The sequence below is a fragment of the Megachile rotundata genome, chromosome 15 (assembly GCF_050947335.1).
Source record: "Megachile rotundata isolate GNS110a chromosome 15, iyMegRotu1, whole genome shotgun sequence".
Taxonomy (NCBI): Eukaryota; Metazoa; Arthropoda; class Insecta; order Hymenoptera; family Megachilidae; genus Megachile; species Megachile rotundata.
Window position 1 is genome coordinate 9,521,568 of NC_134997.1, and position 27,811 is coordinate 9,549,378.

At 37.8% G+C, this 27,811-nt stretch overlaps 1 protein-coding gene across 1 annotated transcript in view; it reads right to left on the bottom strand.

The window, feature by feature from the left end:
* Positions 1–2,877: 2,877 nt before the first annotated feature.
* LOC100881497 (uncharacterized) overlaps positions 2,878–27,811 on the bottom strand; it is a 114,851-nt gene continuing 89,917 nt past the window's right edge. Inside the window, exons 2-4 of the mRNA XM_012286108.2 lie at positions 12,717–12,983; positions 10,251–10,480; positions 2,878–6,914 (exon numbers count right to left, since the gene is read on the bottom strand). Of these exons, the coding sequence (XP_012141498.1) occupies positions 6,597–6,914; positions 10,251–10,480; positions 12,717–12,983 (815 nt within the window). The 3' untranslated portion in view covers positions 2,878–6,596. The remainder of the gene's footprint in view (positions 6,915–10,250; positions 10,481–12,716; positions 12,984–27,811) is intronic.

Below are 27,811 nucleotides of genomic sequence, written 5' to 3' on the forward strand. Positions count from 1 at the left end.
TCATCGCACCAAAATTCAGAGTGCTCAGGGAACACTTGATCTATCAATCATTGGTCTATACAACCCCCTCATTTTGATCAAAGTACACAATTATTTATCTCTATTGAATTTCACAAGATTTCCACAATGCAAATTACGGGTACTTACCTCCACCGTTCGGGACCCTCCGACGAAACTTTTGTCCGTTGTCGATTCGACTGGGACACGAATCAGTATTACCGTTGTAGGTCGTTTCTCATTAACAGTGTTTGGGGCGGGACGGTATCGACTTACCGGAAACGACGAAAAATGTCATTATCGAGGTCGGTGTTTCGTGAAACGAATTCGAATCGGCGGCGCCTTGTTACGCCTTTCCCGAAGGGACACTCGACCCGACCTCCGGTGCCTCCGCTTGAAAGGATCTTCGAGGGTCTCCTTTCAGACCGGCGATCCTTAATTAATCTGGAAATCGAATCGCGGACGAAGGAACAGAGTCGATAGGTCGAATCGAATCGGCGAGGATGCCGGCTTTGAGACGGCTTATACGGAAGCCTCTCGCTTCTGCTTTCCTCGCGGAAATCCTTCCTCGAAGTCTGGATTTAGATTTCCCGTTGCACTGTTTACCTACCCGCTAAATCGTTCTCCTTTTGCCATCTCTAATCGCTTTTATCCCGCTCCCAAATCTCCACCCAACTCTCTTTCTCACGAACATTTATCTGGACCAGTTGCCTCTGTGATGTAACGATACATCGCGTGAATTAACTTTCGTACGCTGCAGCGAAATTGGGAACAGGTGTTGAGGAATTAGTGGAATTGCAATTTCAAAAGGAGAGTGCCATTGCCATCGCTGTTATTATTAACGCGTTACAGCAGCACCTAATCTCAAAGATATACATGTTATATCTCGAGTATGACGAGCTCTAACATGGAACGCCAAATGAAATAATTTCTCAGCAAAATATTACTTTGATCGTTCTGATAGTTTTGGAAATAATTTCGAGATAGTGAATGGAAGTATTACAGATGAAATTTGCAACATTCTATTGAGAGAAGTACGTACAATTTCTATTAATTTCACTATATACCGTGAAAGATTTAACATAAGTTTATTCTGAACAAAACTCGATACAAAATAACTTCTATAAGTTCCACCCCTTGATAGAAATTTAACATAAGTTTGTACCGATAAATAAAACTGTGTTTGTAAATTAGAGTTTTAAATGATAAGGGATGCAACCCCCTGTGCAAAACTAAATACAAAATAACTGTTATAAATTCTGCTCACTGAAAGTGACTTATCATAACTTCGTACAGATAAAAACGTAATAATAGCGAGCCGCGGTCCCCCGGGACACTTACTCATTTCTCCGTTTCGCAATTCCTTTTCTAAACTCGATGACAGATCGCGAACTTCAGAACGAGACTGCGTCGCTGAAAATTCTTTCGTTTTCAGGTTACTCAAGTTTCATTGTCCGAAGAGGAGAATTTTTGCATGAAAATGTGGCAGGATGTTATGGTTATGGTGCACGGTGCACCGGCAGAATTTATCAAGAACCGTATTTCATGTTCCTCGCTCGTAACACGAAGTCCAGATAATAGGTCTATAAACCGAATGGAAGTATATCCGACAGTTACATAAAATGTTAAGTGGATTAACGTTGTATAAGAGTTCAGATCGTGGTGTTTATAGCACGTGGAAGACACAAAGGTTTTATAGAGAAACTTTTGTCGAAGTGATCAAACTTATGCCCTTCGAACAATACGGTTGTTAGGGAGTAAAATCATGGGACCTTTCATCTTTCACTATTTTACAGATCTGATTTTTGAAGTCCACCGAAATAAAATAAATCAGAGATTCGTGTTCAGTGTCCCAAGTCGTGTCCTTCTTTATATGCACTTTGTACCCTGCAGGTTAAAAAAGAAGATTTGTAATTAAAATTGCAAGAGGTAGTGAAACAAGTAGTGTAGCCTCGTATGTAGTCAGACCAGTAGTATGACCCCGTATGTAGTCAGACAAATAGTATAGCCCCGTATGTAGTCAGCCAAGTAGCATAGATCCGCGCACAGTCAGTCAAGTAGCATCACTCTGTATGAAGTAAGACAAGTAGTATAACCTCGTCAGTGGTCAGACAAGTAGTATAGCCTCACCATTGGTAAGACAAGTAGCATAGGCACGTCATTGGTCAGACAAGTAGAGTGGTCTCGTCAGTAGTAAGACAAGTAGTACGGTCCCATTAGTGGTCAAACAAGTAGTGTAGTCCCATCAGTGGCAAGACAAATAGTATTCTCCCTTCAGTGGTTAGACAAGTAGTATTGTCCCTTCAGTGGTTAGACAAGTAATATAACCTTGCGAGTGATAAGACAAGTAGTACAACCTTGAGAGTTGTCAGACAAGTAGTATAGCTCCATCAGTGGCCAAACAAGTAGTATTCTCCCTTCAGTGGTTAGACAAGTAGTATTGTCCTTCAGTGGTTAGACAAGTAGTATAACCTTGCAAGTGATAAGACAAGTAGTATAACCTTGCAAGTTGTCAGAAAAGTAGTATAGCCCCATCAGTTGCCAGACAAGTAGTATTGTCTCTTCTGTGGTCAGGCAAGTAGTGTAACCTCACAAGTGATCAGAATAGTACAACCTTGCAAGTGGTCAGACAAGTAGAACAGCTCCATCAATGGTGAGACAAGTAGTATTGCCCCATCAGTGGTCAGGCAAGTAGTACAACCCTGTGAGTAAACAGACAAGTAGAGTAGCCCTATAAGTGGTCAAACAAGTAGAATAGTCCTGTATCTGTTATGACAGCTGCATCAAACAATATTGCTACAATAAAAAGCACCCTGAAACCTGTAATAAAAACATGGGAGTAAAAAATGAATGAAAAGGGATGAAAGAAGAAGACAGCAGTATGCCTGACGTTTCTCTTTATTGTTTGAAATGTGTTGTAACGATCAGATATGGATCATGTAAAATTACAGTAAAACGTAAATACGACGATATTCCTCGTGTATACATATACGTATATGTATATATATATTTATATTTATATTTATATATGTATATAAATTCTTGTACGCCACTGAAATAAAAAAAAGAACGATCTCCGGCGAGAGAGAGAGACGCAATTACGTAGGTCGATTGGCGGACATCTCGTAAACTCGGAATCCGTTTCAATTCGGGTTCACGTGTATCCCCGTTCGATTTCGTGTACAATCGTGTCTCCCGGACTCGACAGAATTTTCGTGGATAACGTGCATATCGCGTAAAACAATCGACCGTTTTGTCGGCAGTGATTGTAAATCCCATCGGTTTCTAACGAATTTCCCCCGTTTACTTTCACCGTGTTTGTCGCACCCCTCCCATCCTTAATTACACACGACACCGTCTCGTTAATCTACCTCACAATCATACACTATGTACAGAGTCGTGTTAACGACACGATTTTCAATCAAATTGTATATATATATATATATGTATATATTGCTATAGTGTTTCTTCTTTGTTCACTCGCACGTTGATAAACCCTAGCCGCCTTGTTGCCGTGTACATACATACATACAATACATACATACGTGTCTGTAGCCTCGTGTGTGTACGTGTATATGAATATTACATACGCGTGCGCAACAATTATAATCCTCTACGAAATATCTCGCGAGCAATTAACGCGCTGCTGGTACCGAGTAGTCGCTTTTCGAGTGTATTTCTTAACGAAATTTCGAGAACGGAAATTCGGTTGGTGCTTACAGTTTAAATTGTAATTGCTTGAATTTCAAGTGGCTGCGTTCGTTTCTGCTCTGAGGGTGCTTCTAGAGTAAGCGAGCGAACGTTCGTTCTTCGACGTATTCGGTGCGGATTAATTGCAATGATGGAATTGAATTCAATCGGATGCGATGGAAATCGACGAAATTCGGTTCGGTGTAATGGAATTCTGTGTCATGCGTGGTCTGACGCGATGAAATCACGATGGAATTCTACGCTATGAAATCACGATGGAATTCCACGCTATGGAATTTGAGATGGAATTCCACGCAATGGAATTTAATGGAGTTCACGTTCAACGTGATAGAATTCTGTGCAATCTCGACGCTATGGAACTCCACGCAATAGAATTCCGTGGAATTCACTGTTCCACGTGACAGAATTTCGTGCGATGGAATTCCAGGCAATTGTACTCGACGCGATGGAATTTCACGCAATGGAATTCGGTAGAATTCACTATTCAACGCGATAGAATTTGATGTCATGGAATTCTATGCAATAGTACTCGACGCGAAGGAATTCCACGCAATGGAATTCGGTGGAATTCACTGTTCAACGCGATAGAATTTGACGTGATGGAATTCTATGCAATAGTACTCGATGCGATGGAATTCCACGCAATGGAATTCGGTGGAATTCACTGTTCAACGCGATAGAATTTGACGTGATGGAATTCTATGCAATAGTACTCGACGCGATGGAATTCCACGCAATGGAATTTGGTGAAATTCACTGTTCCACGTGACAGAATTTTATGTGATGGAATTCTATGCAATAGTACTCGACGCGATGGAATTCCACGCAATTGAATTCGGTGGAATTCACTGTTCAACGCGATAGAATTCGACGTAATAGAATTCTACGCAATGGAATTCGATGGAATTCACTCTTCCACGCGATAGAATTCCACCCAATATAATTTAAGGCGATAGAATTCCGCATAATAGAATTCCTCACGATAAAATTTCATGTAATTACATCTACTGTAACACAATTCAGCTCAGGTGAAATTCAGCGTAATGGGCTTTAGCACATTAAAATTCGATAAATTGGAATTCCATGCATCCTAATTCGATGGAATTCATTATTCGACTTCACTGAATTCGAAGCAATACATTTCTACACGATGATATTCAACATAGTGGAATTCCACGCATCCCTCGATTGAATACGCAATGGAATTCGATGCGATTCAATTCTTCGATTCTTTTCATTGCAACCATTTTACTCGTTTCACTCTAATCACCCTCGAATCATTTCACATTGGCGTAACTAGGGCTTCTGCCGAACTTAGACTAAGAAGTGGTCGTTGTATGCCTAAATATTTATCCATTGTCTCACAAACCACGCGATACCGCGTGATCGATCATTTATCTTTAGCATTCTTATCGATACTCTTCCAAAATAATCAATCTTCGAAAATTAAAAAGTCAAAATTTAAGCATCCAAGTATTACTAATCAATTTCTGATAGAGGTAGCGTATAGTCTGCATTTTAATCTACTCCTATCCTCTGTCTACTTATATCTTCAATTAAGTCGAAACAAAATTTTACTAACGAATATTTTTAATTGCAATAGTTGCTGATGGAGGTAGCATGTAAACTGCATTTCAATGTTCTACCATTTCTCTATTCACTATCTACATACCTCGATTTCTCAATTGAAAAATTTGAAACAAAATTTTCTATGCTGATGTTTTGTGTTAATTGCAATAGTTTTTGGCAGAGGTAGCACGTAATCTGCATTTTAATATTCTACTTTCTTTCTAGGTTCTATCTAATTATCCCAACGATCATTTCTTAATTAAAGTAATCAAATAAAAATTTTATACAACGATTTTTTTTATTAATCACAATAGTTTCCGATAGGGTTTAATTTGTATTTTAACACGTTGACTGCCACAGTGAAAAGTTATACACTGTAACATAGATTATTAAAAAGTTACTTAATTTTACAATTTGATCTATCACTGTCTCACATATGTCATATATGTCACATATGACATAAAAATAAGAGTACTTAATTATTCAACTTCATTTTTTAATGTATTAATCCTTTGAAGTCCTGTGTGTATTTAATTGAAGTAGCACTGTTGTTCACATATGCCATATATGTCACATGTGTCACATATGACACATATGACACGCGAACAAGAACTTAATTATTATTCCTCATTTTTAATCCATTAGTTCTTTAAAATGTTATATGCATATGGTCAATTTAACTGAACTCGCAGTACCTTTCACATATGTCACATGTGTCACATATGTCACATATGAACAAATGTACTTAACCGTTCAAGTTCGTCGTTAGATCCATTGTATATCAATGTCTCGACATTAATCTCAAATGTTCCGTTTGCTTTTTCTACAGATAATTCATTTAACTGAACTTGGTATGCTGGTCACATATGTCACATATGATATAAGAGCAAGAATACTCAAACTTCTAAATTAATTTTTTAAACTTTTAGGGTATATCATAGTTCCTTTACATTCCTGTACATCAATTGTTCCTTTCATTTATAATTCACATAAATAATCAATTTAATTGATCTTGCAATACCGGTCACATATGTGACTCACACGTGACAGTCACACATGACATCCGAACAAGAGTACTCAATTTCATAACTTAATTTTTTAACTCATTATCAGTGTTCCAACATAAACCTCAAGTGTACAATTACATTTCTCAAAAAATAATGTAACCAAATTCGATCACACATGAACAGTCAACGCGTTCCCCTACTTACGCCAATGCTCCTCACAAACATAACGACTGCAAAAACGTGAGCGAAATTCGATACAATTTGAGCTTGTCCATATTCTTTGTTAAATATTAAACATGCATAGGTGCTAAATTACCACAACGAAGCCGAACGTAGAATGGCCATGATGCAGACTATGTTTGCTGATAAGGGTCCGTGTAAGCCGGCGGCTGATCTCGGTGGTTCTTGCGCGAGTCGTTGATTGTTGGCAGCCAAAGTCGCGGTTTCTGTCCTCTCTAACGGCCTGGTGCCTGCGACTCCTGGCAACGTCGACTGGCAGCTCAAACTTAAAGTTCCGCCCGGGAAATGATGTCGCTCTAAGCGTAACGTCAAACGCAGACGCGACGACGACACCATGCTCTCCTCCGACGTCGATCCGCTTGGCAGTTCTTTGGTCAACGCTTTGTTCACCTGTCGAAGAACGGTCGACAGCGGTCAGGATATACTTGATCCTTGTTTCGATTGTAAGTTTCCCCGCTAGCTACCGCGAGATGGTTAGTTCTCCGATTGTTAAGCGGTATGGTCCTTTGTTGGGAGCGTAGTTTCGACAGGAGAAGAGGGTAATGGATTATGTTTGATGGACTGACAGATACGGCTTAGGGTATTGTACTGAACGTTTCGCTTCTAATTGATTTATTTAGCAATCCGATTCTCCGGGAGATAATCCCTTCGGGTACAGCAGCGAGTGTCTAGGGAATCGGGCAATGGAAGATTGCTATTTTGAGGACGTTGATGTTCGGATAAATCTGAGGAAACCTGGGGATATTTAGGTTTAATTGTGTTTGAACGTGACAAGATTTCTGCATCTGAAGTATAGGGGTATTAGGATATCGATATGTAGAGATCTAGGGACATTAGTATATCGATACGTAGAGATCTAGGGATATTAGAATTTTAGCACGTAAAGATCTAGGGACATTAGAATTTCAGCACGTAGAGATATAAGGATATTAGTATATTAGCGTGTAGAGATCTAGGGATATTTTGATATCGATTCGTAAGAATCTAGGGACATTTGAATACCTATACGTAGAGATCTAGGGGCAATAGAATGCCGATACATAGAGATCTATGGATATTAATGTATCAATGCGTAGAGATCTAGGGACATTTTGACATCAATTCGTAAGAATCTAGGGACATTGGAATACCGATACGTAGATATTTAGGGACATTTTGATATCGATACGTAGAGATCTAGGGATATTAGTGTATCAGTACGTAGAGATCTAGGGATATTTTGATATCAATTCGTAAGAATCTAGGGACATTGGAATACCGATGCGTAGATATCTAGGGACATTTTGATATCAATACGTAGAGATCTAGGGATATTAGTGTATCAATGCGTAGAGATCTAGGGATATTTTGATAGCGATTCGTAAGAATCTGGGAACATTGGAATACCAGTACGTAGAGATCTAGGAATATTAGGATTCCAGCACGCAGAAATCTAGGGATATTAGAATATCAGTGTCTACAGATCTAGGGACATTAGAATATGGATACGTAGAGATCTAGGGACATTAGGATAACAATACGTAGAGATCTAGGGATATTGTGAGAATATTGTAATCTAGGGACCTAGTTATCTAGAAATATTGAAATATTACCCAAAAATATAAGTTATTAGAAATTTAGTGAAATTAGAAAAATCAGCCCTAGGGATATTGGGATCTTAAGATCTAGTAATTTATTTCTCTATTGCAATTTACTGAATTCACAAGGTTGGAATGTGGTGACCTGAAATAATTTCTAGAGATATTTTGATCTAGTAACCTTCAAATTTTTGAGTATAGTAACATACAAACGATCTAAAATATTTTGTCATACAGAAGTAAATTATTGAAATTATAAAAAAATTGTTAAAATTAGTTCTAACCAAAAATGTTACTATACAAAAAATTAATACCAAAATCTTTCTTAGTTTCGAAAGTAACTAGTTTCACATAAAAATTGAAGAAAAGCTTTGTATCAAGATTAAGAAAATAGATGACCGGAAGAGAATGAATCGATAATAATGCACGGCCAGATAGAAAACGGTGGCGAATCGTAATTTAAGGAGATTCTACCAGTTACATCGTTAAGTTCTTCGGTGGTGCGACGTAAATTTAATAAAGCAACGGGGCGTGTTCATCACCTTGGAAACGAAAGCATGAACTGAATGCGGTAAGCGATTCTGAAAGCATCCTCAACTTTTAACTCCTATCTCGGAGGAAGTTTTTAGACGTCTCGAATAGAGGGCACCGTCGCGAAAACACTAAACGAGCATCATTCTAAGTGGTTTCGTGAATTTCGCGTCTGCTTGCCACGAATCTGCAATTCATGGACATTTGACCCTTTCTCTTCTTTTTTTCATTCTTTCAATAACTCCCCGACTCGTTACACCCTTTTCGTGTTACGCATTCCTACAAATTTTTATGTTACATTCCTCTCAAATTTTTTTATATTCATTCTTTTCTCAACGTCTCCTTAAAAATATTATAAATTTCATTTATATGACGCTGTACTGTTTATTTATTTATCTAGTTGTTCAATTTGAACGATTCTTTTCATCAAATGAGGATAGAAAGTCATACATATTGTGTTGTGACCTTGAGTCAGGTCCTTGAGTCATGTCCATGTGTCACGTCCTTAAGTCATGTCCTTGAAACACGACCTTAAGTCACGTCCTTGTGTTACACATGTACACATGTCTGAAGGTGCGCCACGTCTCAAGGTACGTCATGTTCCAAGGTGTATCACATCTTGAGCCACGTCCTTGTATAACCTCCTTGAGTCAGGTCCTTGAGTCACGTTCTTGTGTCACGTCCTTGAGTAACGTCATAGTGTCATGTCCTTGTGTCACGTCATTGAGTCATGTCTTTGAGATACATCATTGTATCGCGTCTTTGAGTCACGTCATTGTGTCACGTACTTGAGTCACGTCCTTAAATCATGTCCTTGAGACTCGCTCTTGAGTTACGTCCTTGAGTCGTGTAATTGAGTCATATCCTTGAGTCATGTCATTGAGTCACGTCCTTGAGTTACGTTCTTGAATCATGTAATTGAGTCACATTCTTGAGTTACATCCTTGACTCATGTAATTGAGTCACATCCTTGAGTCATGTCATTGAGTCACGTCCTTGAGTTACGTTCTTGAATCATGTGATTGAGTCACATTCTTGAGTTACATTCTTGAGTCATGTAATTGAGTCACGTTCTTGAGTTACGTCCTTGAGTCATGTAATTGAGTCACATCCTTGAGTCATATCATTGAGTCACGTCTTTAAGTTACGTCCTTGAGTCGTGTAATTGAGTCACATCCTTGTGTCATGTCTTTGAGTCATGTCCTTGAGTCGTGTCCTTAAGTCGTGTTTTTGAGTCATGTACTTAAGTCAGGTCCTCGAGTCAGGTCCTTGAGTCAGGTCCTTGAGTCAGGTCTTTGAGTCAGGTCCTTTAGTCAGGTCTTTGAGTCAGGTCTTTAAGTCAGGTTCTTGAGTCACGTTGTTGAGTCACGTTCTCGTGTCACGTCCTTAATATCAGGCTTTAATTAATTTCTTTCACTTAAACATCCACATAAAGTTAAATAGAGCATAAGTGAAATAGCGCACCGTGTGAATTCTCCAAGTGCACAGGAAAGGTAGTCGGGGCAAAAAATCGCGACGGCAATTAAGCAAACGGATCGAGAATATTAAAGAAACGGGTACACGAGAATGTCTCTCCAGGCGCTAATAGCCGTCCATTCTCATAAAACAGTCGGCTTACCTCTTTCCCGTTGAGGATGAAAGCAAGGAGCGCCGGAGGGTAGCTCGGCGCCGAGGTGCACTCAGCGAACAGAGTCTCACCGGCCTCGTAAGACGGTCGAAGACCATGAAGACTCGGTGGTTCCTTCGGAGGTATGGCAACGCTCATGTTCGCCTCGCCGTAGATCGTCTGGAAACTCGGCGCCTCTGAGGATACCTCGCAGCCATAAGATCCCGCGAGGTTCACCTTACCTGTCGCAGACAGCACACACATAACACTAATTGTACCACACGTTCTTAGAACGGTAGAAAAGTACCGTTGACCACTTACGGATGTTTAGTTGTACCGCGATTAATTTTATTTGCGGACAATTACATTTTACTGGGTTTGTTAGATACCTTGTCTTATTTCGGTAGAAACTAACCAATTACTGCTGCAATATTAATAGGGGGGAAAGAAGTTGAAATTTTGTGGGAATTGTGTATTCAGGACACATAATTACGTTTTAGTACAGTTACGGACTTTCAACCCTTATGCGTCAGGTGCGTCAGGAACTAACAGCTACATTATTAACGCAGGGGAAGAAGTGGAAATGTTATGTCACTTCTGTATTCAGCAATTCTTGACTATGCAAATTATAATTGGACTTAAATTTTACATTGAAGAGTATTCAAAATTCGAGGAAGATCTGTCAGGGTTGAAGTATGGGTGCGTCACATATGTGGTGCGTCATGTGTGAAGGTGCGTCACATATGAGATGCGTCATGTGTGGAGGTGCATGACATATAAGGTGCATCACATATAAGGTGCGGCACATATGAAGGTGCGTCACATATGTGAAGGTGCGTCACATATGTGGAGCATCACATATGAGGTGCGTCATGTGTGGAAGTGCGTCACATATGAGGTGCGTCATGTGTGGAGGTGCATCACATATGTGGTGCGTCATGTGTGAAGGTGCGTCACATATGCGATGCGTCATGTGCGAAGGAGCGTCATGTCATAGATTTGACAGTCCGGTATTAGAATTTTATGAAAATAAAGTTCAGTTTCATTTCATGCAACTGAAATTTGAAGTGTGGATTCATTTTTTACAATTGACATTTATATTTTTGATGTAAAATTCATTTTGTATATTTCACTGGTACAGCAATTTTATAGAACGGATATTCAGTTTCATTTCGTGCAACTGAAATTTAAATTTTAGTCGCGAAATTCATTTTCTAGAATTGATAGTTTTTTAGATATGAAATTTGTTTGATGAAATTGACTCGTACTCTGTGGTTAAATATTTAAAGTGACAAAAGTAAATACAGAATAGAACGTTGTTGTAAAATTCTATAAATTGTGGAGTTTCATTAAATGCCGCAGCAGAGTTTCGGTCGTTGGTATTCTTTTGATACGTTTTTCACTTCCATTGACACCGGGATCGGCGCGAGGTCGGTTTCCATAGATTTTCCCAGGGTTTCACGGAGTTTCGAGCGAAAGAAGGACGCACGGTTGGCCGGAAGCTTATCGCGAGGCTGCCTCCTCGTCCGTAATGAATTAATGAACTCTCGCGAGCTACTTCGAGTGCAATCGCGAGCATGCGCGAAGTTCGCGTCGCGGCGCGTAGCGTCGTTTCGCAGATTAGAAGTCTGATGTTCACCGGAGAAAAAAGGATCTCCGTAGAACGGTGAAAAATGGCCGGGAATAGAAATTTAATAGAGCCGAGTCTCGCCTGGCGATGAGGAAAGTTCGTTAATTATTTAAACGAAATTCAGCGACTCCGTTAACTTTTGTCCTCGCTGCCGGCGCGTTTCTTTCCTTCGCGTCTAAATTACCTTCTCGATTTTAATTTCGAACCTGACATTCTGTTCCGGGAGATCATTTCCGAAATTCGACGAAATCTTCATTTGCAAAATTATAAATATTACCAAGTTCGTAAACTTTAAGGTCTTAAAGAAAAAGTCAGTCCAGTAGCATAGATTCGCATATAGTCAGCCAAGTAGCATAATCCTGTATGTAGTAAGACAAGTAGTATAGTTTCCTCAATCGTCAGACAAGTAGTGTAGCCTCGCCTGTAGTCAGACAAGTAGTGTAGCCTCGTCTGTAGTCAGACAAGTAGTGTAGCCTCGTCTGTAGTCAGACAAGTAGTGTAGCCTCGTCTGTAGTCAGACAAGTAGTACAGCGTCATGAGTGGTCAGACAAGTAGTACAGCTTCATGAGTAGTCAGACAAGTAGTATAGTCTCGTCATTGGTAAGACAAATACTGTAGTCTCGTCAGTAGTTAGACAAGTAGTACAGCCTCACCACTGGTCAGACGAGTAGTATACTCTCGTCACCAGTCAGACAAGTAGTACAGTCCACGAGTGGTCATACATCCATGAAAATTTATAAACGTCAGAATTGAAAAATTGTGACGTTCATAATATACAACCCCATCAAGAAGCTTGCAGCGAAGTTTCAATTTAAAGTTACTTTAATATTAATAAAATCGGAACCAACCTGCGCGAATTAGACTGTTCTGTCCAAACAGCGTCACTTGCTTGTTGTCGCTTTTATTTAGGTCGACGTGGACACCAGGGACGGGGAACTCGCGACCAGGGGGTTTAGAGTCAGGCATATACCTGAAGAACTCACATCCGTCCTTGTACCACTTTACTGAGTACAAATCCTCACCGCCCAAGTCGTATTCACACCTCAGAACCACTTTGTCCCACCTCGGATCTGCTATACTGGGTACGTCCAGTCGAAGCAGTTGAAGACTCGTTCCTGTAATTAAAGAAAATGTCATGTAAAAAATACTGTGGACTCTTTCGAATATTTTGTACTTTGAAATACAGTTGAACCTTCTTGCTAAACTATGTAGGTAGTAAATTGTTTTGTGTTGTGTTTCATATGGGGTTAGATATGAAGTTCAGGCGTTAGGTCATGTGAAGTGAAGGTTAGATTATGCGAAGAATGTTCATATGATAGTAACTTCATTTAATATCGAATTAATATTTTATTCCGAACAAAGTTTGATTTTTAATTTTGGCATTACCTCCATAAATTCCCAACACTTTATTTAGCATCCGAATTAACGAGTTTCGCCGCAAATTTTGAACGCGGACTATAAGTCCTTATAAACTCACATTAACGTTTCACTTAGCTCACGAATTATCTGGTTTGATGATTAATTTTGCCCAAGGATTGTTCGCCAAAATCCCCTGAAGTTGCATTCATAGTTTGTTTAACGATTACGATAGTTGCTTCTAACAATATAGGTAAGTTACGACTTCCGAAGTGATCACTTTCCTACGTGGTTCAACTAATTAGTCACGCAAGCAGTATAAGTAGCCGTACGTTCGGCGCAACGTGCAGTCAGACTGGTAATATTGTTGCATATGCAGTGGATCAAGGCAACAATAGCGTACTGTATCATGATGGCAATTGTACCCGAGTACTGAAATATTATTACAAAATGCGGCCTCTTTAGCCGCTTAAGGGCATAACTGGATTTAATTCGGGTGTGTAATGTGAAATTTCCTTTATCTCCAATTAACTCGAATTTACTGCTGGCTTAGGTTAAACCGAGTGTACTTGTGCGGTTCAGTTTTACGTTTTTAATTTTTTGTTTTAATTGAATGCTGTTTTAATTTTTGTTCTTGTGGTTTTTATAGAATTTTCCCTGTTTATTTTTGATAAATATGAATTTAATTGGATTTAATTAATGTATACATGTACAATATGCGAGATAGGTTGTATAAACTTATCTTTTGATATATCATGAAGAAAATGTTATTTTCTAATATTTTCTTTAATGCGCATTATCGTGTCAAAATGTAGACATCAACCTGTATGGTCATGTAAGTAGAACGTTATCAGAATAGTAGAACAGTGTCATCAGTGGTCAGACAAGTAGAACAATCCTCTCAATGGTAAGACAAGTAGTATAAGTTCACCAGTAGTCAGACAAGTAGTATAGGTTCATCAGTGGTAAGACAAGTAGTATTGTCTCCTCTGTGGTCAGACAAGTAGTATAACCTCGTCAGTAGTCAGACAAGTAGTATAACCCTACGAGTGATCAAACAAGTAGTATAGACTCTCAGTGGCCAGACAAGTAGTATAGGCTTAGGAGTGGTAAGATAAGTAGTATAGGCTCACTAGTGGTAAGACAAGTAGTGTAGTGCGACTAGTGGTCAGACAAGTAGAATAGACTCTTCTTCACCTCATCAAGTGATACAACTCGAAAATGGTCAGACAAGTGTTACTACGTACTACAACCAATAAATACTAATTTATTTCATCGTTCTCAACCCACATCATGTCAAACTATGAATTTAATATTGTCAAACAAGTATTACACTCTGACAAATGACCAGAATTATCCAAAAAATTTCTCCACAATACATAAAGTGATACAGTGTCCTAAATAGTCAGACAAGCAATTATCGCGTTAACAGATGATCAGAAAAGCGTTATGACGTTAATAAAAAGGTATCAACGTACCATTTCACTTTCGCGTACACAGAAAATAGTATCGTTCGCATTCGAAACGGGCATCGTAGAAGCAAACGATAGATTATTAATTTACAGTCGGCTACGTGCGTGCAGGTTGGAAAGCAATCGCGCGTAAAGCCGTGGTATCGGCGAGCAAAACTTTCATCGTACGAAAGCTGAAATTCTACGTTGAAATGATCCCATTGAGATGCAAACACGCGTGCCATCATCACGGATGTTCAGCCAGCAAATCGACCCAAGTGCATCGAAACAATCGACGCGCGAGTATCGCGAAAGAAAAAGCATCGCGTACAATCGTCGCGCCAACGGGGGCTCTGCCATTTTAGTTGGAAACATTCGATCGCTTTTTTTCCACCTGAATGATTACACGAGTGTCCGATCGATCGGACGTTTTTAATTACCCCGGTGAAGGGTTCGCTACGTCGATAAACAGATTAATGCGACTGCGTTCGACTGCTCGATCGAACATGCTTTTTCCACCGTCGCGAATAATCGCGATTTCACCTCGTCGCGATTGCTCGATCGCAAATAAACCCGGAGTTCGCGGTTACCCGCTGTCAATGCAGTGCAAACACTTGTTTCGTTTTATTTTTTTTTTTTTTTTTTCATTTTCAAGGCTCGTTTATGCGGTTGACCAGCTGAACAAATTTTGTCGCCTCGCTGACGCGTCAATAATTGCCAGGCGGCAGCTCGTTAGCGATCAAGGAACTGTCTTTTTTGCGATTAAACAGCCTGTGTTTAAACGTTTAATCGATCGAACCGAACGCTCAACCCACGATAATTGGCAATCGTTCTGCTTCCTGTAAATAAATTCCGTTCAAGGGTGTAACGTTAATCGACGATGTTCAAACAGGCCAACTGGAAAATGCTAATTCGAGAACAGTTAAATGTGTTCTTAATTTAGCTCCACTTAGGGGTATTTCATTTTATTCGTTACCTTACGACTTCGTAAACATGTGTGTAAACGAACACATATGATCACATATTAGAGTAACCACATATGTATGGATTCACATATGATCACATATTATGGTAACCACATATGTATATATTCACATATGATCCACATACGATCATATATTAGAGTAATCACACATGTATAGATTCACATATAGTCACATATTAGAGTAACCACACATGATCACATATTAGAGTTACCACATATGTATACATTCATATATGATCACATGTTAGAGTAACCACATATGTATAGATTCACATATGATCACATATTATAGTAACCACACATGAATAGATTCACATATGACCACATATTAGAGTAACCACATATGTATATATTCACATATGATCCACATACGATCATATATTAGAGTAATCACACATGTATAGATTCACATATGGTCACATATTAGAGTAACCACATATGATCACATATTAAAGTAACCACATATGTATACATCCACATATGATCCACATACATACATACATAAAGTACATCACGTTGACTTTGCCTAAATACATAAACATATATGTAAATACATAAACATATGCAGTTTAATAATGTCACAAAATATTAATTGTTAATAAAATATTAATTTCTATGTAAATTTGTGAATGGTTTAAAATGAAATTGATTTCGCTAATATTAATGAACCACCATTTGCATCAAGGTCTTCATATAAATTATATCATGTCACTCTATAAAAAATAGTGATGCTACGCATAAATAATTAAAATTGTAAATCAAGCAAGTTCTGAATAAATAACGAACAGGAATTCCCAGTCGAGATAATTTGCGAGGCGCGATAAAAATGTCGGTAAAATCGAAACTATTTTTTAGCACCTTCATCGTCGCCATTCGAGCCGCAGCAGAACACGATCAGCAATCCGAGCCAAGAAATTCGCATTCTAGAGCTGCCGGAAATGGTTTCGGGCGCGAGCCAGCTACGTGCTACTTAAAACAATAACCCGAGGCCATCGTTTCTTCCGAAAAGAGGGGAAAAAAAGGAGAACGAGGAACGGTGCAATCCAAAGGGACCAGCCGCTCTGTATTCAGCAGAACGAAGAGAGTGTGGTCGTAAACGATTTCCAGATCGCACGAATTTGTCATGCACTTGGCACTGCTATCGCTTCGGTAGTCTCTCGCTAACCAAAGAGCGAATAGACGGGCTTGAAATTGCGTCACCCACGAATGAAACAAGTATATACCGGTGATGGTGGAAAAGGCTATCGAGACGGAACGATTGCGTCAGGAGTGCGAAACGACGAGGTGCGGGCGTTAAAACGCTGAAGAAGGTGGATGATGTCGCGATTTTGGCACTCGATGCTCTTTTAACGCGTTGTAGGTTGATTTAATTTGAGATACTAGGAGAGTGATTTAGGAGGTTTGGAAGTTTTAGATGAGGGATTTTTGAGGTTTGAGCGAAGTCGAAAAGTTTTAAATTTAGGAATCACTAGATTATATGTTCAAGGTTCCAAATTTTCGCAATTTTCTCAAAATTCTAAATATTATAATTTTCCAACTCAAGTTCTAAATTTTCCAAATCGAAAAATTCCCTAGATTCTCAAGTCCTAAACTCAAATTATCCTAGATTCTCAAACTGTAAGAAATAAATTCTCCAAATTCATAAATCCCAAATCCCTAAAAAAATATTTCTAAATTTCTCAAATCCAAAAATTCCCTAGATTTACAAATCCCAAACTATAAATTCTCTAAATTCACAAACCCCAAATACTAAATTCCCCAAAATCCTAACTCCTTGAAAAATATTTCTAAATTTCGCAAGTCCTTAAATTCCCCAGATTCTCAAATTTCAAATCCCTAAATTCCCCAGATTCATAAATCCCAAATTCTTAAGAAATATTTCCAAATTTTCCAAATTCTTAAATTCCCCAAATTCCTAAATTCCATGCCCTTCAAAAATATTTCTAAATTTCTCAAGTCCCTAAATTCCCCAGATTCTCAAATTTCAAATCCCTAAATTCCCCAGATTCTCAAATCCCAAACACTAAATTCCCCAAATTCCTAAATTTCAAGTCCTTGAAAAATATTTCTAAATTTTCCAAGTCCCTAAATTCCCCAGATTCTCAAATTTCAAATCCCTAAATTCCCCAGATTCTCAAATCCCAAACACTAAATTCCCCAAATTCCTAAATCCCAAGTCCTTGAAAAAATTTTCTAAATTTTTCCAAATCCCCAAATTTCCCAAATTCTTAAATCTCAAACCTTCGATGAAATTTTCTAAATTTTCCAAATCCCTAAATTCCCTAGATTCCTAAATCCCAAGTCCTTGAAAAAATTTTCTAAAATTCCGAAATTCTTAAATCCTAAACCCTCGATGAAATTTTCTAAATTTTCCAAATCCCTAAATTCCCTAGATTCCTAAATCACAATTCCTTGCAAAAAATTGTCTAAATTTCCCAAATCCCTAAATTTCCTAGATTCCTAAATCCCAAATCCTTGAAAAGAAATTTTCTAAATTTCCCAAATCCCTAAATTCCCCAGAATTCTAAATCCGAAACCCTCGAAGAAATTTTCTAAATTTCCCAAATTCCTAAATTCCCCAGATTCCTAAATCCCAAACCCTCGAAGAAATTTTCTAAATTTCCCAAATCCCTAAATACCCCAAATTCTCCAACTCCATACACTAAATTCCCCAAATTCCTAAATCTTCAACTTCTCACCTCCCCAAAACTTGAAAACCCCACAAATTCCCAAGATCCCAAAGTACAACACCGTGTCTCGACAAAAAAAGAATACTTTCCTCGCTTTCCGTCGTAGCCAGTTTGCACGATTGTTTTCGCAGGGGGTATACTTTAAAGAAAATTGCACGCTGCCAGGAATTATAAATTCGAGGTGCTTTAATCCGACGTTATGAAACTTTGAGGAGGTACTTTGCATTCATAACCGAGTTTCGTGGCGCTGGTTTTTACTGATTGCGAACGGTGTACTCGAAATGAAGCTGGAACTATGACACAGAGTCGAAGGAGTTATGCTCGATTAGAAAATGTAAATCCAATCGGCCGATCCGACATATTACGCTGTGAAAACTTCGAAGTAGATGAACAAATCTTGAAAATAAAAACTTGATCTTTCTTCTCTTAATTTTTGAATCCTTTTTAAATTATGGGTACTTTAACAAATAATCGTTTATAAGATAATCGTGTTACGAATTTTGAAATTAAGAAATCATTTACTTGGTATTAAATCTTACAGCGTTTAAAGTTCGTAATTTAATTAAGAAATATGAAACCGGTGGCAGAATTAATCGAATTACTATCGTTAAATTTCAGAAAATTCGCAGGACTCCGGGATAAGCTCCCGAAGCAACACGGAGTGGAGCATTAACAAGATTGCTTTAAAATTTGCTAATTTTGGGTTGCAAATGAGCGCCGGTGGCAAGCAGGTTAGAATTATTAACTCCTTTAACATTTTCAAGACCCCCACATCGAAGTTCATTTTAATCCCTTGTAAATTTGTTAATACGTAGCGACAAGGTTACTGGATAATTAAATTGATGTGTATTAAGGGCGCATCATTTAATTTAGATTAAGACGAAAGTTGGGCAGTAGGTTTAAAAGCAGAAGAGTATTAAATTGAAAATTTTCAAGGTATATTTTCATTTCGAATGAGATAAAGTTTTGTAGTAATTTTTTGTTAAACTTTGTAGTTTACAAATTTATAAGATTGTACGTTTGAAAGTGTCAAAATGAAGATTATAAATTTGAAAATTTCAAGTACCATAATTCTCGAACCCAAATTTTTAATTTGTAAAATCCATAAATTTCAAGTACTTAGACGACAAATTCTTAATTCACTAATTCTCTAACCCCAAATTCTAAATTCCCCAGATTCTCGAACCCTAAACACTAAATTCCCCAGATTCCTAAATTCTAAATTCTTGACAGACATTTCTAAATTTCCCAAATCCCAAAATTCCCTAGTTTTTCAAACTCTAGGCATTAAACTCCCCAGATTAGCAAATCCCAAACACTAAATTCCCTAGATTCCTAAATTATACATTCTTGACAGACATTTCTAAATTTCCCAAATCTCTAAATTCCCTGGATTCTCAAACCCCAAACACTAAATTCCCTAGATTACTAAATTATAAATTCTTGACAGACATTTCTAAATTTCCCAAATCCCAAAATTCCCTAGATTCTCAAATCCCAAACACTAAATTCCTCAAATTCTTAAATTCCAAACACTAAATTCCCTAGATTCTTAAATTATAAATTCTTGACAGACATTTCTAACTTTCCTAAATCCCTAAATTTCCTAGATTCTCTAAATTCCTCAAATTTCTAAATCCTAAATCTTAGAAAAATATTTCAAAATTCCCCAAATTCTCCAATCTCAAATTCTAAATTCCCCAGATTCTCAAACTCCATACACTAAATTCCCCAAAATCTCTAAATTTCCCAAATCTCTAAATGTCCCAAATTTCTAAATTTCCCAAATCCCTAAATTTCCCAAATCCCCCAAATTTCTAAATTTTCCAAATCCCTAAATTTCCCAAATCCTTAAATTTCCCAAATCTCTAAATTTTCCAAATCCCTAAACTTCCCAAATCCCTAAATTCCCCAAATCCCTAAATTCCCCAAATCCCTAAATTCCCCAAATCCCTAAATTCTCCAAATCCCTAAATTCCCCAAATCTCTAAATGCCCCAGATTCTCAACCCCCAAACCCTAATTTCCCCAACTTCCAAAATCCAAAATCCTAAAAAAATATTTCCAAATCTCCAAAATCATCAAAGTAACGAATACCCAGAACATCCCTTCATCAAAATTAAGTGAAAACTTCAGAAATACCTTTGAAATTCGCATTTGAAGAGCATTAAGTTCGTTAAATTGAAAATTTTCAAGATATCCTTTCATTTCAGACAAGTTGACAAAGTTCAGCAGTAACAGTATCGCTTTGAAATTTACAAATTCACACCGGCAGCATTAAGATCATTAAATTGCAAGAAAATTCGCGAGAACTTTCGACTTCGAATAAGAAGCGTCGGTGCAGTAATTGAATTACTTGAAATTTCTCCAGGTTGCATCCCGCCGTTACGACATTTCGTTTATTCCGAATGGCAGGACTCGCTACTTGCCTGTCCTTTGATCGACTTAAGGGCTCGTTCTGTTGTTCGCGATTTCTCTGCAACGGCATTGTGTCGCGCACAAAATGGACCCGATTGTTCTACGAGTTTACTTCAGCCGTGCACTGAAACGTTCTATAGGGTGCTTGATTTCGACAGCGACTGTTTTATATCCTGCAACGAATGTTTATTGAGCGTTCGTACGCTTTGTGCGCAAGGATTTTCGTTCTTGAGACGAATAGCAGTTTTTCAGTCTTAACGACCTTGTTGTTCATCCGGTAATTAGGGTCATTATCGCGGTGATTGCCGTGTGAGCACCTCTTCAATCTTAATATTTAGGTTCCTCAATCTTTGTTTCGGTAAACATATTTTTTTGGGACTGTTTCTAATGAACATGTATAATGAAGATACATACTGAAAACACATAATGAAGGTACATAATGAAGATACATAGTGAACACACATGATGAAGACACATGTGAACACACATGATAAAGACATGTGATGAAGACACATACTGAAGACACATAATGAAAATACATAATGAAGGTACATAATGAAGACACATGTGAACACACATGATGAAGACACATACTGAAGACACATACTGAAAATACATAATGCAGGTACATAATGAAGACACAGAGCGAAGACACATAGTGAACACACATGATGAACACTCATGATGAAGACACATAATGAAGACACATACTGAAGACACATACTGAAAATACATAATGAAGGTACATATTGAAAATACATAATGAAGGTACATATTGAAGACACAGAGTGGAGACACATGATGAAGACACATAGTGAACACACATGATGAACACACATGATGAAGACACATAATGAAGACACATACTGAAGACACATACTGAAAATACATAATGAAGGTATATATTGAAGACACAGAGTGGAGACACATGATGAAGACACATACTGAAAATACATAATGAAGGTACATAATGAAGACACAGGTTGAAGACACGTGATGAAGACACATGTGAACACACATGATGAGGACACATAATGAAGACACATACTGAGGACACATACTGAAAATACATAATGAAGGTACATAATGAAGACACATAGTAAACACACATGATGAAGATACACGATGAAGACACATATGTGAACACACATGATGAAGACACATGATGAAGCCACATATGAACACACATAATGAAGACACACTATGCAAATGCTCATAATACATGCATATAATAAGTACACATAATTGTAATAAAATGTAACAAAGAGTTAAAATGTAATAATAAATTAATTTCAAGGAGTACAATTATAAATATAGCTGTATAAATAAACAACGTTATCCTTTATGTGTAGAGTAAATCAATATCCATAATTATTCCAGTGGGTATTCAACTGTGATCGATTTAGTTAATTGGACACAATTCACTGCTCATTATTAACCAATCTAATTAAATGTAACAAATTTAGTGATATGCACAGATGTGTTATAATAATTTTTATAGACTGTGTGAAACTGTTTAATATTTTTATGTGGTAGTTGGTGAAGTAAGCTGAAAACAATTTTATGATTTTATTATTTTGTTACTTTTTAATTTCATTATTTCATAAATACATAACTTCATAACTTTTTAATTTCATTATTTTATAATGACATGATTTTGTAATTACATAACTTCATAATTTTGTAATTTCATTATTTTATTATTACATGATTTCGTAACTTCATAATTTTATAATTTAATAATGTAGCAATTTAATAATCTATTAAACCTGCATAACTTTTAGGATACTAAATAATATATATTACGGACATAACTCGAATAAAAAACTTGCAAAGCAAACGTCCCAAAGGTCAATTTTCCATAAAACTCCGATTTTAATCAAATTGACAAACAAAAAGCCAAAAGCAAAAACCCGAAATTCCCCCCGAAAACAAACAAAATCCCCAGTAAACAGAAAGGAGTCTCTAATAGAATTATCGATAACAAATTACAAATATTTGTAAAAAAAGCCCGGTATTCGAGGGCCGAATTTATTTATACAACACCCGGACATCGGGCAAAAAATTGAAATCGAGAACAGAGAAATCACAGCCAATAAAAAACAACCCAAAACATCATAGAATTCGGTGCAATCCGATTTTTATTCCACGCGTGTCCCTTCGAACGAATCACGATGCATCGACCGAGGCTGTCGAACGAAACAATCAGAAAAAAAAGAGGACAGAATAAAAAAGAAACCGAAGGTATCAAAAGTTCAACTGCGCCCTAGATCGGTTTTTTTTTTTCCCTCGGAACTGCATTGTGTTCCGTTGCGTCGCGACGAATTCATGATCCACCTTGCATAATGCAATAACGTCTCGTCGAGCGACGGGTCGTACGAATGAAAACGGAAACAAAGGAATTGGCCGCGAGTATTTTCTGTTTGCCCGAGACAAAAACGAGAAAAGGAGGAGGAGGCCAGCCAAGAGGCATGACACTCGAAAAACTCGCCCCTAAACGGGAACCACCCCTCAAACCAAAGGGGTCTGGACCCATTGTAGCGCAGTTAACTGGTGCTTACCGCGGCATAAAGCGCTGAAAAGACAACGAATTATTTAAAATGCCTCGTTATTGTTCCCGAATACCGTCGGTGCACCGCTCCTCAAACCTTTGAACGCGATTCCACAATTTATTGTCTTTCGCTGATCTTTGCCTTGCGAAGATGTTTCGTTAATTCACGGCTGCCTGCGCTTTAATATTAACCTACTCGGGTACTTGTGTTTCGGCTCAAGGATACTTATGTGTATTTTTTTTTGAATTCGTCAAATGATGTTTGTGTTACTGTGTTATGATGTGTATGTAGTTTGTTACTTTATTAGGATGTCATATGTGTGTTGCTGTATTAGGTTATGTCACATATGTGTTGCTCTATTAGGTAATGTCACATATGTGTTACTGTATTAGAATATGTCATATGTGTGTTACTATATTATGATGTACATGTGTGCTATGTTACTTTATTAGGATATGTCACATATATGTTACTGTATTAGGTTATGTCACATGTGTGCTATTGTACTATGATGTAGTATATGTGTGCTGTATTACTTTATTAGGACATGTCACATATGTGCTGCTGTATTAGGTTATGTCACATATGTGTTACTGTATTAGAATATGTCACATATGTGCTATTGTATTATGATGTAGTATATGTGTGCTATATTAATTTATTAGGATATGTCACACATGTGTTACTTTATTAGGACATGTCACATATGTGTTACTATATTAGGACATGTCACATATGTGTTATTGCATTAGGATATGTCACACATGTGTTACTGTATTATGATGCATACAGGATATATTTGTGTACTATGTACGACATTAAAATGACAGTGAAGTTTTCTAAAATTGAATAACATTAAAATTGTATAAAATTGAAGAATACTAAAATTATATAAAATTGAATGACAATGAAATTTTCCAAAATTGAATAACACTAAAATTCTCTAACCTTGATTACCACAAAAATAATACAAAATTAAACGAAAAATAGTTAAAACTCAAATACCAAAAATGAACCCCCAAATTATAAAAATACCCTAAACACAACGATACATGTATTAAACTCCACACGTGTCGTTACTAAAACAATAATTAAAAACGAAGTTATTTTTCTATCAACAACGATTGAATCAAAGCCAACCCCTTTTCAGACCACTTCAAAGTCCAGAATCGATTAATTGCATACAATGCAAGAACACCGACGAATTCTATCAACCAGGGAGCTCCATTCATCCCACGAATCTCAAAACAAGCCTTTCGTACTTATCCTTCGGGATTTCGCGCAGGGTTGTCCTTAAACAAGGGGGATTCATTTGGAGGTCTCGTTTTCAGAACACGAGGCAAACACAGCTTCCACCGACTGCCTATTGTCCGCTGTGACATATTAATTAATCTGCTAATTATTAAACTAATTGCTGGCTTAATTGGCTTGCGAGAAGTCCCGCTCCTTTTCAACGGATGAAAGAATTTATTGTATTATTTAGGTAGGCTTATACGTTTCGGCCTTTTGTCTCTTGTTTGATCAAGCTATTGATTTTTACCAACTGCTCTCTATTACTTATTCAATTTATTTACTTGTTATTTCGTTCAAAATAATTTGTTCTTAGATAGTCAAGAATAGTTCATTTTTTAAATTTGTCTTTGTGTTTCAAAATTTGTATTTTTAATGCAAAACTTTTGGTTCTGAGGTTTGATGACATTTTTTGATGTTTCAAGATTTGTACCCTTGATGTTTTAAGACTTTTCTCATTCAATTATGTAAACACTTAGACTTGAAATAAAAACTGAACACCCTCATCCCCAAAAACCTCAATCTAACCTAATTCTTATGAGAACCAAACTTTACATAATTTGTACAAAAAAAAACTTTCCGCAAAAAGTTCTTCCATAACAAAAGTACTCGAACCGCAAAAAATAGTGATAGTAGATCAAAAAGTGTCTGGAGTAGCAATAAAAATCGCATAATTTCGCGGGCAGAGACACTTCGCAGCGAGCGATAAATCACGGCATGGCACTCCGTCAATTTTTCCCGCGTAAAAAAGCGTCTCGTCGAATTTCGGTTAAGCCGGAAAAGCTCGAGCTTTCGTTATTTCTCGGAGAGAAGTGTCACGAGTTGGGAACATGAAAAAAAACGAGAGACAACGGTAGTGATCGAAAATTACAAGGATTCGTCGGCACAGTCACGATCGTAGCTGAAAATCCGCTCTCCAATTAGTCGCCTCGATTTTCACCCTTCGTCTACCGAAACCACCCCCTCCGATGTTCCGGGAAAATACACAGCGACAGTTTTTCCTGTCGCGTGCAACAGTTTCCGAGGGTGCTTCGTGTAACGAGTCGAGGCTTTTGCAGCCGGCTACGACAAACTATCGCGTGCCGACCGGTACCCCGTTAATCGTGTTATTTGTCCGCTAATTAAGCGTGCTATAAATTCGCGCGGGAACCAGAGGGTGAGAACGGTTGTAGGCTTTATTGGAAACGGCCTGCACAGCTCGTGTACCGCGTTTGTTTCGAACCTCCATCCGTGCTCATTCACGCAACTGCTATTCTCCACTTTTTTATACCCCCTTTTTTTTATTCTTTCCCGCTTATCCAACCTCGACTCCGCAGTAAATCTCTCGTTTAATCGTCTGAGAATATTCGGGGAATGTTGCTAGGTGATTTCTTGCGATTGAGAGCAGACACGGTTAATCTCCTGGTATTCCAACGAATTCCGGGGGTTTTAGGGAAGATTAAGCGTGGGCTACGGAAACAATAGGTTACGGGTCATTTGGGGAGATAACACAGATTTTTCGGATGTTTATGGGATTTTAGCAGTTTTTGGTTAGGTTTATTTTTTAGGTTTACCTAAGAAATTATTTGTGGAATTGTATTTATTTTCTATTTTCATTTTATTGTTAAGCTTGTTTTTACGTAATTTATACAGGGTGTCACTAGGTCTTTAAAATGGTAGCTGACGTGATTCTGAATAAAATTTCCCTTTACAGAAATGAGGTTCGAAGCTTCGTTTTTGAGTTATTAAGGAAAAAGCGCGGACCAATCAGAGCGCGAGGATTGCGCATGCGCAGACGCTAGGCTCGCGTCGCGTCTGCGCATGCGTAATCCTCGCTCAGTCGCTAGGGGCGTGTCGCTCTCGTGCCAGCGCATGCGCAGTCCTCTCGCTCTGATTGGTCCGCGCTTTTTCCTTAATAACTCAAAAACGAAGCTTCATAGCTCATTTCTGCAAAGGGAAATCTTATTCAGAATCACGTCAACTACCTCTCATTTCAGGGACCTACACTAATTGTGAGATACTCTGTATATTATGTGTATATTTTGATATATTTTGCATTTATGTATTATGTGTATATTTTGATATATTCTGCATTTATATATTATATGTAAATTTTGTGTATTTTTGTATTTATATATTATGTGTATATATTCATATATATTGCACTTATATACAATATAATACTTGTAATACATTAATTAACATACGTTCTACTTTATACATCATACATATTCTTAACAAAGAAAACTTTTCTTCTGCACTAAACTTTATATAAATTATTTAATTTCTCCTTGAACAAAGAATATACTACCAAAACATCACAAACAAAAATATTCACAAATTTAATTTTCCACCCCGCTTTATATATATATAATAAAAAGCCACCGATAATTCTCCAACCCTCACACCGTTCCATAAAAGAGTCCCCCTCAGAAAATAACCCACAAAAAGTAAGAAAATTTAAACGGTGCTCGGAATATTCAGAATAAATCCCCCGGTGTTTTCTTGAAATTTCCCGATCTTCCACAGGGATTTCAAGCTCTCGTGATTTGATGTCTCGTTATTGAAATCTCCTTGCGATATCGTACCGTTGATATTTTGTTATTGGCTTTCTACTGCCAGTCTTTTCAGACAGTCTTATGCTCCGCCATTGTTATCCTTCGCTTCGTCGAACCCACGCATTCAGCATCGTTTTTCTCGCAGAAAGTATTACAGACATCTTTTCATCTCTTTCGAAATTAATAATTCCTACACGGAGGCGTTTCACGGTCAAAATTATTCGACAAGGAAATCGAACGCGATGTTCTTCGACGTTTATGCGTGTGCGTCACCCGAAGGATTTTCCGCCAGCAATTTCCTCTGACGGCTTTAAAATCTGCTTGAAACGCCGCGGAAACGGATGGCGGACAAGGGTGAACTGATTTCCGGCTTCTTTGTTAAACGACTTAGCGTTCGGATTCTTTGCGACCTCAACTTTTCGCAGCATCCGTGAATTCGCCACAGAATTTTTCGCTTTTTCGGAGCGGGCGGCGTGCCAAAATGTTCATCAAGCTTAACCACCGCGATTTTAATTATAACTTTTAACGCGCGAACCGCTAATTTAACATTAAAACGCCGGTGCTCGCTCCACAAGCGACGAAAGTATTCAACAATTTTTTATTAACACTTTGAACAATGAGGTGCCATTATGGGTGGGACTCAAGTTTATTACAGCAATTTTGGA